The sequence below is a fragment of the Periophthalmus magnuspinnatus genome, chromosome 24 (assembly GCF_009829125.3).
Source record: "Periophthalmus magnuspinnatus isolate fPerMag1 chromosome 24, fPerMag1.2.pri, whole genome shotgun sequence".
NCBI classification, from domain to species: Eukaryota; Metazoa; Chordata; class Actinopteri; order Gobiiformes; family Gobiidae; genus Periophthalmus; species Periophthalmus magnuspinnatus.
In genome coordinates, this window is record NC_047149.1 from 17,772,687 (window position 1) to 17,791,244 (window position 18,558).

At 40.3% G+C, this 18,558-nt stretch overlaps 1 protein-coding gene across 2 annotated transcripts in view; it reads right to left on the reverse strand.

The window, feature by feature from the left end:
• Positions 1 to 5,330: 5,330 nt before the first annotated feature.
• pex7 (peroxisomal biogenesis factor 7) overlaps positions 5,331 to 18,558 on the reverse strand; it is a 38,293-nt gene continuing 25,065 nt past the window's right edge. For both annotated transcript variants that reach the window (XM_055232272.1, XM_033990826.2), the window contains exons 10-11: positions 15,123 to 15,222; positions 5,331 to 5,674 (exon numbers count right to left, since the gene is read on the reverse strand). In XM_055232272.1, coding sequence (XP_055088247.1) covers positions 5,603 to 5,674; positions 15,123 to 15,222 — 172 coding nt within the window. In that variant the 3' untranslated portion in view covers positions 5,331 to 5,602. The remainder of the gene's footprint in view (positions 5,675 to 15,122; positions 15,223 to 18,558) is intronic.

Consider the following 18,558-nt stretch of genomic DNA (forward strand, 5'->3'; position numbering starts at 1 on the left):
TTGCGCTCTGTCCCCGCGTGAGTGTGGATGGAACGGAGAGGGTCAGAACGAAGAGATTACGCACGGCTTTTACGCACAGCTGCACAGACGTTTAAGTGATAAAAAGTAAATTCTGCGCACGAGCAAATGTTAAATGATCTGTCGGCATGTTTAGTTTGAGAAAATAAAGGAGGAAAAAACAAAAAGCTGTCTTCATCCACGTTTTAGTGCGATAAACTTTACGTCATAGTTCTTCCACAAAGGCGCTCCAAACTAAACTTCTTTTCTGTATTTGCTTTTAAAACAAGACTCTAATGATACAATCTCAGTTAATAACTTGTCTTTTACGCATTTAAGTCTCGATGTTCCGCTGTGAGGTCCCACATAAAGTAAACGCTCTGAGACACAGGCGCGATGTGAAATATGACATTTTGCCGCAGCGACTGTTGGCCCAAGAGAGAGGGAGAGGGAGAGAGAGGAGGAAGAGAGAGGGAGAGAGAGAAACAGAGAGGGAGAGAGAGGGAGGGAGAGAGGGAGAGCAGGAAGAGAGGGAGAGAGAGGGAGAAAGAGGAGGAAGAGAGGGTGAAAGAGAAACAGAGAGGGAGAGAGGAAAGAGAGGGAGAGAGAGGAGGAAGAGAGAGGGAGAGAGAGAAACAGAGAGGGAGAGAGGAAGAGAGAGAAACAGAGAGGGAGAGAGGGAGAGAGAGGGAGGGAGAGAAACAGAGAGGGAGAGAGGAAAGAGAGGGAGAGAGAGGAGGAAGAGAGAGGGAGAGAGAGAAACAGAGAGGGAGAGAGGAAGAGAGAGAAACAGAGAGGGAGAGAGGGAGAGAGAGGGAGGGAGAGAAACAGAGAGGGAGAGAGAGGGAGGGAGAGAGGGAGAGCAGGAAGAGAGGGAGAGAGAGGGAGAAAGAGGAGGAAGAGAGGGTGAAAGAGAAACAGAGAGGGAGAGAGGAAAGAGAGGGAGAGAGAGGAGGAAGAGAGCAGGGGAGAAAGAGGAGGAAGAGAGCGAGGGAGAAAGAGGAGGAAGAGAGGGAGAAAGAGAAACAGAGAGGGAGGGAGAGAGGGAGAGGAGGAAGGGAGGAAGAGAGGGAGAAAGAGGAGGAAGAGAGGGTGAGAGAGAAACAGAGAGGGAGGGAGAGAGGAAGAGAGGGAGAGAGTGAGGGAGAAAGAGGAGGAAGAGAGGGAGGGAGAGAGAGGAGGAAGAGAGGGAGAGACAGCTAGAGAGAGAGACAAAAGGAGAGAGCTGGAGAGAGGGAGAGAGAGAGAAAGAGGAGGAAGAGAAAGAAAGAGAGAGAGAGAAAGAGGGAGAGAGATATATAGAGAGTGAGAGAGAAAGAAAGGGAGAGAGAAAGAGGAGGAAGCGTAAGAAAGAGGGAGATACAAAGAGAGAGAAAGAGAGGGAGAGAGAAAGAGAGAGATAGAGGAGAGAGAGAGGGAGAGGGAAAGAGAGAGAGAGAGGGAGACAGAGAGAGAGGAAGAGAGAGAGAGAGAGAGAGAGGAGGCGGGGAAGAGGGGGTGGACCCGGGGATGTCGTGAGTGCTGAAATCCCGCGGTTTGGGGGGGTTTCTCTTTGCGTTCACTTCAGTTTAGTTCAGTCGGTGCTATGAGCTAAGGAGCTTTCATGGAAACACAGGAATCTCAGCCAAAATGTAGGCTACAAACACTGCAAGCTATAGTACAACTTCAGACTTTTTAGGTAGGGGTTGAATAAACAAGCGGGTTATTGTGCCTATAGGGCTTTGTTGTGCTAACTTATATATTATGTCTATCAGTTGTGTGCCCTCAGGACCTCGATGGGCATCTGCTTAATCTATGTAGGTGCCTGAGATCTGGGTGGGCGCTGTCAGCATCTCATACTCAGCTTCATTCATAAGGTTCAACAAGCAATCAGACATTCAGATCAGATAGTACAAAAGTAAGCTAGAACAACTTCAAATGAGGAATAATTTGGTGTCATAAGCATCATACATAATGAAGTAGCCACAAAATGTATTTTATGCAAATCCGTTGTGAAAAGGAGAAAATGTATAGTTTGTGTAGGTGTGGTATAGAGTGGAAAAGAATAAGACCCGCTGTGGAAATCAGTGCATAACTAATCGCATTTTCATGTTATAAGAGTTTAAGTTCCTTGAAAATATTGATGTTTTATTGACTTTCACAACTTGAACAGGTCGAGCAAAATGGTTGAAAGGGATAAGAAGTCTTTTAGTATTTTATCTGAAAAGCTTAATAACAGTGAACTTACCTAAATCGATTATTCCCTGACCCCTGCAGCACAGTGCATCCACTTTTCCAGTGTTAATTGATTCCACTGGAGAAACTGATAAAACTCTAATGTGTTTCCAAAGCCTGTGCAAAGATTAAATGAACGAGAGAATGAAATGATAAAGGATTAGGTGATAAAGTTTTTTAATAAAAGATAAAGTAATTTTACAAAAAAGATGCCAGAAAAAATATATATAATAAAGGCATCCTCCAAAGTGGTCTATCGTGCCCATATATGGTCATGTGAGGGACATAGGCGTTATTTTCACACATAACATGAATAACTAAGTCCCCATCATCCCGTTTAGTCAGAGGAACTGACCATAGCTTGAAATCACACAGGAAGAGTGGCTGAACTGCATTTAAAATTAGCACATACAACTGACGCCCAAAAACTCTAATTACAGTAAAGTCAAGTCAAATGCATTTAAAGCACATTTAAAAACAACCACAGCTGCCGAGTGCTGTACAAAGGAAATATAAAGTGCAATTTTACATAACAACTCATGCAAAAACACAACAAAACAATACAATACAAATGCCCCACTCAGCTTGTGTTAAAAGCCTCTGCAAACAAATGAGGTTTCAACAAAGATTATAAACTATTTAAAGAGTGGGCTGTTCCAGAGTTTGGGACCAGCTTCAGCAAAAGTCCAGCCCAGTTTTTAGCCGGGACCTCGGAATATTCAAAATCATCTGGTCTGCTGAAAGTTCTACTGGGAACATGGACAGAAAGAGGCTCAGACAGATACGGAGGGGCCAACGCATGGAGGCATTTAAAAACCATCAACAGAATCTTAAAATCAATCCTGAAGCTGACAGGGAGCCAGGAAAAATGTGCACATATTTCCTGATGCCTGTGAGTATGTGTGCCGCAGCATTTTGGACTAACTGTAAGCAGAGACACACAGAACATTAGAGGCCAAGAAAGACATGCCGATAGCGAACCCCTTTGTTAGGGTTTGTTGTCTCTCGGTTGAGCTCCCTCTCCCCTTGTGTTTGTTCTCTGCAGAGCTGGTGTGTGAGGGAGTTGTGGCTCGATCTCCCTGCAACAGTTGGGCACACCTGCAGCTCATCCAGGATCAGCTGCAATATAAAATCCCACCTGCATCCGCTTAGCCGCCAAAGTATTTCATCTCATGCGGTTGCGCTCTGCTCTGAGAAGTTTAGCATTATTTACTCAGTGCATACTACTAATACTTACCTTCTATCCTGTGCCCTCCATCAACACAGCCGGCAAAACCCTGTAAATCAGGGCTGTCCAAACTACAGCCCAGGGGCCAAACGCAGCCCTCAGACTTATTTTTGTTGGCCCTCATGCCTCCTCCTAAACTGGCTCAATTGATCAGGAAGTTTTTTGGGGTTTTTTTTTACCACAAATTGAAGATATTCTACCTCTATAACCTGAATAACATCACACTGCATTGTGATACAGACCTAAGAATAATCTTCCAAGCTTTATTAAAGGTACAATGTCTGGACAAGTTTGGACACCCCTGCTGTAAATAAACGGTTAAAACTCGCCTCCCTCCGTCTCTGCTTTGGGGTCCATGTTACACTTTTAAAATATTCCAATACATGACTTGCCATATACATTTTTCACATTTTCTCTTTACACATTTATTTTGCTATCTGAAATAAGGGGCGGCTTGAGGGGCACTAGATTTCCGTAGAATAGTCAATGCACCCCCATAGCTCCCTCGAAGGTTTTTGCCCCATAGTACATCCAATCTTGACTAGGAATGTTGTTCATAATGAAACTCCAATAAAAAAGAATTCCATATTAGCTTTTATAAATCACTACAGGGGTTAACTTAACTAAACATGGTAGGATCGAGGGGTAAGCTGCATTGTTAAAAAGCTCTAAATCGACATGTTAAGTGGCAAACCAACATTTAAGACCTTAGCACGACCTTAGCTCCTCCAACAAAAATGTCTGGCGCCGCCCCTGTCTGGAACACGTCTTCTTCAAACATCCAGGAAGTGTCAGTACTGTATTTTGAGCAATGATTTAGCTTTTTTTCATTGAGATGTCAGTGTCCATCCCAGCTGCACAAACGTCCCCAGACAACACCGTATATACTTAAAAGTTCCGTCGTCGGTGGATTGACCGTGGGGACATAAGGAGCGCAGTGCTGGCCTTATCGAGCAAAGACCATTAGCTTCCAATTAACACAGAAATTAAGAGTAGAAACAGTGACGCTTTCCACAAACGGACCGCAAGCAAATTAACACATTCTTTATGTACCACGGATTAGGGTGAGTAATTTCATTTTTAAAGGTAAGGATGAAGAAAGGACTTGCTCTTTTTAAATTAAGGTACAAAGCAATAGATATGTTGAAGGTTAGTTGTAGCTAACTTGTTCAATAATTACTATAACCAAAGCTCGGAAGCCAAACACAAAAGGCACCATAACAGGAACAGCTTAATTTCATACTTTTACATTAGTAACTTTTCAACCTTTAAACCCTATTTGTTGACACTCCCTACTGCTAATGCCTATATAAATATCTTTGAAAAGGTGTTGATGATGGTAATAATAAATACCATACCAAACAGATGTCACATGACCGGCTATGGACCAATCAGATCGCTTCGTGCTGATGATGCCACGTATACCTCCAAGTGCTTCGGAGTAAATCCCAGCTGGAAAACCCCAGTCTCCTTCACATTACATTAGAGCATATTCACAACAGCCCACGTCCCCAGGAAAGGAACATGTTAACAAAAATGTACTGCTTGAAAATGCAAGATATTTTAAATAAGCAGCTCCTGAGGTCAAAATAAGTCAGATATGATAATCAGAAAGTGAGCAGTTCGCATGACAGTTATTGTTAGCGTTACTGTGAAGGCAAAATCTGCTCTAAAAAGCGTTTATAAACTTAACGTGGTGAATGATTAAGATTTTTAGAATGCATGAGGTACAATAAATGGGCAATAACTTTGTACAAAATGAAAGTGCTGTTTTTCACATTTTAAGACAGTAAAAATCAGACCTTTAATAAATAATATAACAATAGCAACAACTGAAACAGAGCGCAATCAAACACATTTTATTTGAAGGCACTGTAATCTGTGTGCTGAAATTAAATGTTTGTCTGACACATGTGTGATATTTAAAGATACTAATGACATTAGTCACAACTGACATTAAATTAGTAATGATAAGCCACATAATATATGAATACTGAAGGAAAACTCACTGTGAAATGAGCATACGAGCTTGACAAACATCTTCTATTCAAGTGATTTAAAGTACATTAGTTAGCTCAGGATTTGAAATTGTCCCCCCAAAGCAATCGTGGATTTTTAATTACAATAGTGGAATCTTAAGTGTTGGTTGTCCATGTCCTAATGTTAAACGCTGACAGCAGGTAGACTGGCAGGTGTGTAGATCTTCACCGTCTCATCCCACGCACAGTCCACCACCTGCAAGAAAAAACAAAAAAAACAAAAATGAAAATTATAACATGACATGCAATTTATGGCTGCTTCTTGGCAAATCAAAAAGCCAATTGTCATGATGCCTGTAGTATCTGTCTCCCTGTGTGCTTTCCCCTCCCTCACCTGTCTGAGCCTGGAGCTGGGCGGAGTTCCTTCTCCTCCCGCATGCACCTGGAGCGCATTAGCGCAATTACCTCGACCTGCTGCCGAGTATTTGAGGGCTCGGCAGAAGGCACTCGGGGCCAGATCGTCTGTTTGTCTTTCCCCCTGCCCCCAGGACCATCTTGGACCAGAGACTCGGTGAGATCGCCCGCATGTCAACATTCCTGCTCTCGCTCGTTCCTGCTCCTGCCTCTGCGCTCCAGCTCCGGTACAGTCACCCCTCTGCCTCCTGGCCTGGCTCCCTCTCTCTGGACTACTCCGGCTCGGCCTGTCCTCGCTCTGGTCCTGGCTTTCCCGTCCCCGCTCTGCACTACGCCCGTCTGGTCTGCCTCCCGCTCCCTGGCTCCCCGTGTGTGTTAAATGAACTATTAAAAGCTGTAATTCACCATTTTGTAAATAAACACAGTCAACTTGCCCCGAGTCTGCACTCCTTGGTCCGCACCCGCACTAGCCGTTACGACACCAATACAGACAATAGGGTGTGTTCATGTTTTGATGTTGTCCTAATATCAGATGGTGGATAAGAGCCCATGGGAGATGTCTGTTTTTGAAAGAAATATCCAAATATAAAAAAATCCACAAACGCTGACTCTTTGACGATTTTTGTTTGAGATTGGCTGCACAAACTTGCTATATTAATCTCACAGTGTTAAATCCATTCAACTGATAACAATCCCACTTTTGGATTTGAATAATGGCACCGCTGTCTGAGGCTGTTGTGCAAAAAATATTTCACTTTTGTTCATTTATCCTGACAGAACTGACAGAGAAGACAATGAACTTTGTGTCAGTTTTTGTTTCATGTGGATAGATTACAAAGAAATGAACCGTGACTCTGCAAACAAATGGGATAACAATTTTGAACTTTTGTAAACTTTTGTAAAAAAAACTAAGAAAGTCTAGCTGTCCACTGAAGTTGAATAGTCAAAATAAATCCAACAAAGTGGACTGGTGTAGAATGGCCCTTTGTTGTAATAGATATGAAACAGTGGAGCTCTGTTTTTGAGGAAAATGACTAAAATTGTCTGCATCTGGATCAACAACCAGAGAGCTCACAAACAAGTCACCCTTTCATTGTTTTTATTTTTTATATTCTACTTTTCATTTCACCTTTTTTGTGTGGCTGTTCCAGTGAGCTCAAATACAGATTTCGTGATCATTTTTTACTGTATTAACTCAATGAGAGGTTAGCTATGTCCGCCAGCAGGCCTTTGGCACACTGAAGAAAATATGGTTGCAAATCTGCGTGACCAAGTAATGCACGATTTCTGTTTTGAACTATGTGTAAGGACAGAATGCAGCAGGGATTGAACTGGCAAACCTTGGGTGAGTGGGTTGTTGCCTCGAGTCATCTTTATGTACATGAAGAGTATTTACCATAGAACTACAGGAATGATTTATATGCAGTGTTAATGTATAGGAAAAAGGTCCATTATGTTATGTTATGCTATATATGAAAAACAATAACAAAAAAAAAAACTTAATCTGCATCAATGTCTATTCTATACATTCAGGATTCATGCTTTAGATACTAATGCTATTCCAAGTACAGGTTGGCCAAATACTGTCTACAAGATAATCGGCACATTATATAGTAGATGCACAGTGTGAGGAGCTGGAGGAAGTGTCTGGGGTGCTGGAAGTCTGGGAATCCCTGCGTAGACTGCTGCCCCCAACCCAGCTCTGAATAAGCGGAAGAAAATGTATGGATGGATGCACAGTGTGAAAACTGATAGGTATAAAGAGATATTTGTGCAGTTTTTGTAGCTAACTTTGCAGTGTCTTTACATTTGTGCAATACTTGGACTTGTCTGTGTAATCCCTCAGTTGTCCAGGTATGATCCTTGACAATATTTGGACCTCAACAAAGGCATTTTTGCACTTTTTGGGCATACTGCAATACTGAAATAGCACATGATTATTGTTACCTTGATAATTACTATATTTCCTTATTGTTAAAACGTCATTTTTGTTGCCAACATTACACTTTAACACTTGTGTCAGAATAATTCCATTTGAACCTACAATGCATCAATACCCCTCCTTTAGGCATCTCATTCTTAACTCTATCCAAAGCACTTCCCCCGATTCTTAGATCTGTCTCACATTTTCAGAGCATCAATCGGATCTTTAAAAACCATATCCGCTCGTGTTTTACGCCTTATTATGTTTGTGACGACTCCATCACGTACGCGTCCGTTTGAAATGGAGAGAAACAAGTGTAGCGTGAGCAAGCTGGAGGGGAGATAAGAGAGAGAAAGCAGCGTGCCGTGCAGCAGATAGACACGTCCCGAACAGGCTTGTCACCAGAACATACCCACATCCCATTTGATTATAGACTACAAAGGCGGCGGAAGGGGGCAGCTGTTTAAGAACCTGCGACAGAAGGTGGGTGGCAGATTACAATGAGGAGGGAATCTGATAGTGAGAACAGTGCAGAGTCCTTAATGTATCTTGTTGTAATACAATAAAACAAAGACAATAAAATTAAGATAAGCCCCACTAATTAAAAAAAAGTATGACAACCCCAGAGTGCCTATATGAGCCTATATAAGCGTAACTATTAGTCCATATTTGACCACCACAGCCTCTTTCACAGTGTTTTACTTGTAACATATATATGGAAAACAAGTGAATTTATTTAATTTATGGCCTTGTCTACAGAAAAAAACTGAAGAGTGAGTTTTGTTTTAGCAGGCCTAATAGCTACTGATGTCAAGAATCGTTAGCGGCTTAGAAAAGGATACAATTATCACAATGAGTCTAATCAAGACGGATGGGCTCAATGAACACTTCTGGATAACCAACAGATTAGAATCTCATTGTCCACCTACATAGATAATCTTCATGATTTGTTCCGCTAATCCTGTTACTCGTGCTATTTAGCAGTAGGGTCTTGTCCCTGTATTATTCATTGCGTTGAATATGACAGCTCTGAAGTACAGCCTGGTTTATCTGCTCTCTGACTGGTTGAGTCAGCTCTTAGATGTTAATTTTGAAAACAACGAACAACTGCAGCCACAGCCCTGGTCCTGTGCTTTTATTGTGGTTAATGTCAGTCTAAACTACAGCTACACAAGTACAGGTCTGAATAATGAAGTTTTATTGTATTTCTAGTCAGAGCAATAAGACAAAACGTTTAAAATAATATCCCGATTTATTTAGAATTGATGGGTTACCTGCTGTTTCACACTTCTGTTGTAAACTTTAAGAACAGGTGTGGAACAAGGTGCTAGATCATAGAAAAGCACAGTGACAGCAGCTACACTTTACAAATGGACTCTTATTGAAATGTCCAGCTTGAAATAACATAACCTCCACAACACCTGAACCCCCAGCTATGTTCCACAATAAAGCAATAAACCTATCAATCTTGCTTGTACTGCTCAAGAATATTTGCATTCACATACATTCGTCTGCACAGATCTGACCTGTTAGTTGGTCTTGTGACATCAACAGCTTGCCTCCATGCAGCTCTTTAATGCAATACTGTGGAAAATTCCAGACAAAGCAATCACATCTCCATGGAGACAAGCAGCTGGCAGACCCTGCTCTAGAAAAATACATAGCGCATCTTAAAAAATAATTAAATATCCACCATTTTATGTATTTTTAATGTATCCAAAAATGACTATAGCATTATTATTGAACTTGACAACCAAATAACAGCCTATTAAAGTAAATAATAAATGCTTAACGTTTCAGGTATAATTTCCCTATATTTAATCTACATAATTAGAAGTAAAGAGTCTTTTAAAGCCAGCATTATATTACTACGCTGCACCTCCTTCATGTGTCCTCTATTACGAGACTTATTAGCGTTTCTAATTGTGCCTGTTTCATCTTGTTCATTAAAGCCCTGCTACAACAGACTTTAAACACTCCTTGTTCCTTTCATTTCCCTTTGGTGCGTACCTTTCTCTTTGCTCTCATCCGCCTTCCTCCAGTTTGGCTCAAAGTTAATTAAAATGGGGCATTCCTCTTCTTTCTATTAGCTGAGTCACTCTATGCTTACTCATGCTGCCTGTGACGTTGTTTAGCCTTGTAGACCTGCTGATTTGGAGATAGAGCCAAACACAAAGTGGACAAAGCAACACTGTGTTTTCAAATGAAGACGTGTACTGTTAAAGCTGAGTGCAGTGACTTCACTAACAGGTGCATTAAAGACCATGTATGTAACATTTTTCCTTGTACTGAATATACTGCCAAATGCAGCCATTTGTTAAATATAATGACCGTTGTATGATTACCGCATCTCATTTTGATTTTTTACCAATAGTGCATATCAGGAACCCAAAAGTATGTGCTAGAAGTTGTTGGTATTGTGTCTATTAAAATTATGACAGACAGAACTGGTTCATTTTTAATGGTTTTTAATGGTGAAAAGTTATTCTTCATTTTCTTTATACATTTGCAAGTGCTTTTCACAACTTTGGCGGCTGTCGCAGTAAAGCTAACAACAACTAGCAGAGTACATTTCTTGATGATGGTAAACACTGGTAAGCGCTTTATGCATTTGTGGACAGGCAAGATGTCTGGGCTTTTCTCTCTGGAGATAACTGGAAATAACAAATTGTTTGTTTCCGCTGTTGTGACGCTTCGACTAATCAGATTAAAATTTGCCATGACGTTCTGTATTTTCCTGAACGCTTTTAGCGAGAGCCGTTCCAGATTGGTAAAAGTGTAAAACTCAGAGCACTACACATCTCAATCTGGTGTGAGCCATGTTAGATCATTTGGGGATGTGGACTTAAATAAGTCTATAGAAAAGCTCTAAGGCCTGAAACAATGGAACCAGCACACACCTATTCAATCAGGTCCCAGAGCACGGTGACTCCATACAAGATAAAAATGCTCACAATAATGGAAGGCAGTGAGTGGTGTCATCATTAGTGCTGAAAACATTCTTTCTCAGACCTCATGACCTCAATTACACTTTTATAGACAAAGCAATTTGACCATAACTACCCCAACATCAGGGCATCAATAGTGCTAATAAGCTGGTTAATAAGACACAGGGACAGAGGGCGAGTATTGAGAACTTTTGGCTTTGAGCTCCTTAGCTTTTAACTAGCACAGCGCAAAAGGATGGAAGGCAACATAATTGTCCTAGCTCTAGTAAGTAATGTACAATAGGGTGCATGGGTGATATTCACAAAAAGAAAAAAATATATGATTGTTGATTGTCTTATCCCAGGATAATGATTTACTCACAATTATAATCTTGTAACTATACTTAATTTTGAAAAAAATATTATTATTATTACAGACAATATAGTCAGTATTGAAATTTTTTGCTTATCTTGAAAACAGCCCTTTCAATATAACTGACATTAAACTATATTTCCCACCTTCACACAAGTCATGTTTATCTTTATTTGCCAAAGAAATATTATTAACCATCTGTGAAAATCTTCATGATTAACATTGGTTTAGTTTCTGCCATCAAATAAATACTTTTAACATCAGTGTATGTCTCATAATACACTTGAATATAAGCTTGTCACAACAAACTGGTAGATGAGATGTGTTAGATGTGTACTGGTTAGAGGGGTAGACTGGAGGTATTGGTGATACTTGGCAGTAGAGCTGCGTCCTTCGGTCCTCCCGCTTTCCGGTTAAAAGTTATTTTGGGACACACCTCAGATAAGAGTTTCCACTGCAGCCTTCAGGGACGTCATGGGGGAGGTGGATTTTCACTGTAACTGGATTTTAGGAAGGCGGCGGAAGCAAGTACACCCCAGAAGGTTTCACAGTGGGGGGGAGAACATCTCAGATTGAGTATCCTACTTCAACAACGTGTACTGATATATTTTAGATAATTGTATAACTAGGTAGTATTTGGGATTTGGTAGAGATCATTGGTAGAAAGTAATAGATTTAGTTAAAGGTGCAGTGTAACTTTTCTGGTGGAGGGGTCTGCACATAAGTATATATGTCCATAGTGACAATCAAGTGACGTCACTAGGTCAAGTTACAGGTCAGATCTGTTGAGAGGCGACCAAATTCATAGTAAGAAAGCTTTTTAAGTATTTCTATCAATTAGAAACACTTGCCATTAAATAAATGCTAAATATAAAAAGGTTAATGGCCCAGGCAAAGCATTGACATCCCCCTGGAGACAAGAAGGAAGATGGTGGATCCTCTAAAAAGTTACACAGTGTATCTTTAAGTTTGTCCCTCACTTTTGTAGAATGTTTCTCCTTAACCTACTTTATCATTGTGTTTGGTTGCTCCAGGACTAAAAATGCTATCGCTTTACTTTCAAAAGCTGTTTGGACCTGGGGTAAGGGAATCTGTTTAAGACAATGGCCTGAAAGTCAAATATGTAATATGACTTTGGTTCCAGTCTGCTGCTTTTTGAGGACATTAGTGAAAAACCCACACCCCAAAAAACTAAAACAATCTAGGTTTGACATGGTTGGTACGGTTTTATGCGATATTGAAAGTAACAGTCCAGATATGTCTCCACAAATGGGTTATAAAACTATGGATAAATCTATGGAAAAAGCTCAAGTGTAGTTTCACACGTGGGAGGCAGTGGTCCCGTCGTCTAAGCATTCGCCTGGGAACAGCAAGGTCGCCAGTTCTAGTGGATGCTGTATAAATGTGGCAAAATGGATCTTACGGACTTACGGTTGATTGCTGTCCAAAATACAGTATTTTACTGTCAAATGACCATATCAAAGCTATGTGTGTGCGGGTAAGGTGTGAGTCTGCAAAAAGAATCTACAAGGAGTCTATTTTCCCAAAACACTGCAGCGGCCCGGAGCAGTTTAAAGGTCATTAGTGTTATCGCAGGAACCCATGTGAAACTGTGCTGCCTTGGCCAAATATACACCACAGCTGACGTAGTTGGTGTAAAAGTCCGTAAGTAACCCTCAAAATATGAGCCAAAAGCACCAGGCATTAAAAGTAACACTGAACTAAACCAATATGACTCAGCCAGAATTGGGGCTGTATGGTTTGAATATTATTATATTACTGAAAAAAAATGTGTCCAGGAGAAATGAAAAAAAAAAAAAAAAAAAAAAGAAAAGAAATATGAACTGTCAAACTACTGCATTTCACATTTGCACAGGGTTTAAACCACAGGGTCTTTATGCAGAATAACACAGAATATTTAGTTGTTTGTGGGGGAAATTCTGATGGTTCAAAAACTGCTGCCTTCGAGTTTTGTTAATTGCATTGGCTTGATTGCAACTGATTTGATTCATTAGATTTATTTTGGTATCTAGCCAAATATCAAATCACCCCGACAAAAACAAAACAATCAACAGAAATAAATAAAAACTAAACAAGGATTTAATCAGGTCTAAATTACAGCTAATCCTTAAAATTGGCATGTTTTCGCAGACATAGCCATAAGAAAGTTTGTGCCGTCTAAATTACCCCATGCAGTGTAGTTACCGTTGAATAACTCAGACTTGACCCTGGCTTTAAGTTCATTTGAAACTTTTCCAAAAACAAAAAAAACAAAAAAATCTGGCACTGATCTGCCAATTGTTGCTGTCCAGAAGGTATACATCCATCTCTGGTTAATGGTACGTTCGGTGGACGGTCAGAAGAAGAGCGTTTGTAGTTAATGGGCTATAACTGCGCAGAGAGCTGTGGATCCCCAGGCTTAAGGCTCATGCTTAACAAACCACTTTATCTGTCTCTGCTGAAAACACTAAACAGTTCAACTGAAGTTTAGAGTTTGGTCAACAACTTGATAGTGGGTAATACTCGATGACCAACCAGAGGGCATTCAGTTCAAATCAAAGTCCAGTCTAGGCCGCCCAGGTTGGAAATAACTGACATAAACCACCAGATAACATGTTTATTTATTTGATTATAGGTTATATTGAATTGAAATGACCTCATTTTCTTTTAATATGTCACATAATAATGCTTCAAATAGGTATTGTGATATTGCAACCTGAATAATGACGATTAGCTCAATTGGTAGGGTTTGTCCACTGATCTGAAGGTTGGTGGTTCAAATTGGTTAAGCTGTTGTTGTGTCCTTGGCAAGACAGTTAACCCTCCTTGTTTCCAGTATTTGTGGTGTATGAATGTGTGCTTTGAGTGCCTTCAAGGTGGAAAAGCGCTATATAAAGATCCTTTACCATATTAGTCAGCTGATCAATCTTGACATCTCTACTCAGTCTACTCATGGTCTATGGCTTGCTGCAAAAGAAAGCTATTGCAAACTCTGGTGTACGAGTCTGCTTAATTACCATGCATCTAGTTCACAACAGATGAAATCAGGCAAAACATATACAACCTTTTTCGAGTGTAACAATAACCACCAGCCTAACACACCCCCATATCCAACTGTGATACACTGTGAATTCTGACAACTTCCCATCGGCGCCACTACTCGCTACGACTACACGAGCTGCTGTTTGTTTAGTCAGACACTTTCCCACACATTTGTCCAGTGACTGAGCTCTGACCCTCCTCCTGAAAAGCAGAGGGACAACACAGATCTGTCCAGAGTCCGAGAGGGAAGTGAACGTGACACGAGTGGCCTTTTCAACCAGAGCCTTTTTAACCCGATGTGTTTGAACGCAGCGTAGTGTGACACTGCGGTGCTGTGTGGGAGATAACCCCAACAAACTGATGGATGGCCTCATTTCAACAGATCCGGCAAAATCTACCACTGATGTAGACCCAGCGCAGAGAGACAAAAATAGAAATAGCCTTATTACGCAAGGAGTCTACTATATTCTTTGTGCAAAACTATAAACTATACAACTCTAAAATCAAAATGGAGGTTGTAAGTCAAATATTTATGTGGACTTGACTTTTCTTTTTACCCTTTTCTTGACTGGGTGTAAATTCACATGGAGCTGTTAAATCTGAACGTGTACCTAAAGTATGTAAACTGTGTAAAAGGTTATGCTACATTGCACATACTGGTGAATTCAAGACTTTCACATAGTTTGGGAGATGACACAATAAGGATAAGTAGCATTTACTATAACGATTTGAATCAAGCATATTTGATACTAGTTCATGTGAGGTTGTTGTCATAAAGAAGATTAAATCAACATGTCTCTGTGGTTTTAAGAAACGCTAATTTGTTTGTCATAGTCACACATAACCACCTCTATCAAAAAACTTGACTTGCCCCCAAACAAGCTTCCACCTCCACCCTCTAAGGAGAAGGAAGCCCCTGGTTTGATCAATGTTCATCCAATGTTTCTCTCCCTGATCTAAATAAAAACACACTCATCATATTGTATTCAGAGTAAGTTGATTCCCTGAGGAGACTCTTGAGTACCTGGTTGGGGATGTGCAGGTTAAAGTCCAGTCCACACACAAACTCTGAGTGATGCTCCAGTGTCTCCAGGAGAGGCTGAGGAAGGCTGAAGTCCCAGAATCTGGAAACACAGACATACAAATGATTAAAGAGATGGAGTGAGCTAAGTATCAAAGTCACATTCTCCTTTTGGGGGAGAAACCAATTCCTCTTCCACATGTGACACGTGTTCACTATTTTAGGCTAAACGTACTGCATAAAGCTCTATCTCTTTTCTTTAATCGTTAGTGAACCAAATTAGCAGGGTATCTTAATCTGAATCCTCACACCGCACTTGAGGACAGTGAGTAAAACCACAAAACATGTTTTCCAGTTGCTTAAGAGAAACAAATGTCAAATTTCAAAATGTAACTTTCCCACACTGCACTGAATGTATTAAGTTGTGTTGCATTCAAGTTAAAAAATTTCATGTTTGACTCACGTTTTTTGAAAGAAATGACGAAGCTAAAATCAACAGTTACAGTTAAACCAGAGTTTTTTCAACTGTGCTGATAGAGAAGACAATGTAGTGCTAGTTTCCTGTAAATAGATGAATGGTTAAAACACAAAGTCCACCAAAGAATTCTGACCTATCCTCCACCTCAATCTAACTTAAAAGAACTTTTAGACTTTACTTTAGACTTTAGACTTTTGTTTTACTGAATCAAACACTGCATTTGTTTCCGTGGCCCCGATTCCCTTCTAACATTGAGAGGTCTAGCTTCCCGTCACGCAGCGGTTTCGATCTGGTTGAGACTTCCTACCAACAGTAAATCAGACTCTTTAATCAGGACCATGAGCTGAGGGACGTCATGTGGCTTTTAACTGTGGGATTATTACTCTACCTCTTAATGCACTGAACACAGCACAGTGACACTAAACTATTCATTTAAACCAGGGTTTCTCTATCAGACCAAACTTCATTACACAGAGCCATGTTTTACTTTGCGCTCTGGAGATGGATGGGCTGGAAAAGACTGGACAGAATGGTTTCCACACACATGTTCTTAGAGGAAGTGAACACAGCAAAAGGGCTACAGTGGATTATAGTTCAGGCGAGGAAATAAATCACATTTTAATCAAAAGTGTGATTCAGTCATGTCTAATCGTCAGTGATATGCTTGGGTCTTTTTAATCAAGAGGTCCACAGCCAATCGTCAGTAAAAGCTTGCGGTTTGGAGTTTGGAGTGATACACTTATTACAAAGTATTTATGTGTTAAATGGCGCTGATTAAAAGTCTTGCTTGTTAATATCCAAAGCTATTGTATTTAGTTTTCAAAAAAATAAAAAAAGGAAATTTTGATCAATATGATCAATTTAGATAATTGTTTTGCCATATTTCCCAACTCTAAATGGACCTCAGTGCTTCAATGGGGAAAATAATGAATTGAATGGACCACATGAACTTCCACATGATGATTCCAAACGGGATTCCAGGAACGGACAAAAACTGCAGATGGCATTTGATTTTCAAAATGCATCTTGGACCAAAATGTACACCAAAACATCAGTCTGTGCAAGTTGAGCTTGTGTTTTGAATCCCAAGTGGTTTGTGAGTGAAACTGGCTCAGTTCCTTGTTGATGAATGGTCTTTAATCTGTGGAGTGCTCTGCTCTTTGCTAATGAAGCTAAACTTGAGCATGACTAAGCACTGGGCGGCTCCTGCAGCTGTAGAAATGATGACTTCAGGCCTTTATATCTTCATTTAGATGAAAAAATATAGAGGCTAACGTTTTATTAGTTAAACTCTTTGTCAAAATGCTGCGTACAACTAAAATCTAGCCATTACAACTTGGCCCGTGTCAACTCTTGCAACCACTCTAATCTATTTGAGGACACGGTATTCACTGCTGCCACCGAGGTTCCGGAAATAATGTTCCCATTAATTTCTTTACTGTTGTTATGCCCTTTGGCAAGTCATTTATGCCCAAAATAAATTGGCTTTCAGTATCGATTTCATGAACATAAACAATACATACTCTGAATTGTTGCATTTAACACGAAAACAACCCAATTTATACCTCCAAAGTCTAACCACTTTCATTGACAGACCAACCAAACCATGACTCGATCTCAATCTGGGTAAAGTTCGATAAATTACCCTGCATCTAACTGAATTTTTTGTAAGATTTTGATGACTATATTGTTCACATTTTAAGGTAACTGCATCTTTAATAAAAACTGTATTTACATTTTACTCAATGAATAACTTACACCACATCTTCTGAATGAAACCAGTGAGAGTTGCCAGTACTAACCAACAAACAGGAGTTGATTTACACCCAACACTTACTCAATACATAATATCTCTGAATGGCTTCCCTCCCCAGGTGTCCATCACTCACTAACTCTGCCCTCTGTACGTGAGTGTGCCTTTTAATACCGGCCTAATGGAGTTGAATAGGGGCTGCAGTGTTCCCACTAAAAATGATTTAATTACATTTGCAGAGTGGATGGGTGTCTGCGTGCGTGCGTTTTGCTGCGTCAGGATTTTTGGCAGAGGTCTGGACCCACGTCAGACCAGAGACCGTGGACCAGGGAAAGACCAGAGCCGAGCCATTAGCTGATTGGCTGCAGCTCGGTGTCGGACGGCTGTAGTTTATTGGCTTGCTCTCATCTCTTTGTCTCTCCATTTCCTTAGATCCTGTCAGTTCTGTATCATCAGGTTTAATTTTAGCATCGGACGTAAGCGGTGTTTCCGTTCATGCTTTTACAGGTATCCTCTGCTTCACCTGTTTCAGTGTATTCTATGGGGTATGACCATCACGCACACCTATTATAGTGAATGTGCTTACATCTATTGCTTATAGTCACAGCTACTAAGTCTAAAGGATGGTACAAGGAAGGTAGGCCTATCATGATAAGTACTATACTGACTTATGGCTCAATACATAACACATGATGGATGGAACAGCATTTTTGACCGTCAATATTTATAATGGGTACTTTTTCTTATACTAGGGAGGACTGTACTATGATTAGATTTGAGCTGAAGAAGGTTGAATAAATAACTTCTATTCCTCATCATAGTGTTTCATTTTACCATCTATTTATTACATTTTGTGTCAGTGGCACAAATTTCTTTCAATGTTATCATTAATTGTCTATAATTTCTTCAGCAATATAACGCACTTCAAAATGTGTTATCGTGACAGATCTAACTACAAGCACACAATAATCTGGAGCAAGTGCTTCCTATCCATCTCAAGGATTCAAGATACAACAGTTATTCCCTAAGCTATTTCAGGGACCCACAAGAAAGTTGACTCTATTTAAAGGAAAAATTTGCTTAATATTGTCCTCTAGTGGCCCTGGCCCTGGACCACACTTTGGAAGTCGCTGCTGTAGAACATAATGGTGGGTGGGATGAAACGCAAAAAAGACAAGATGATTATAGGACCCACGAGAACAATTCAA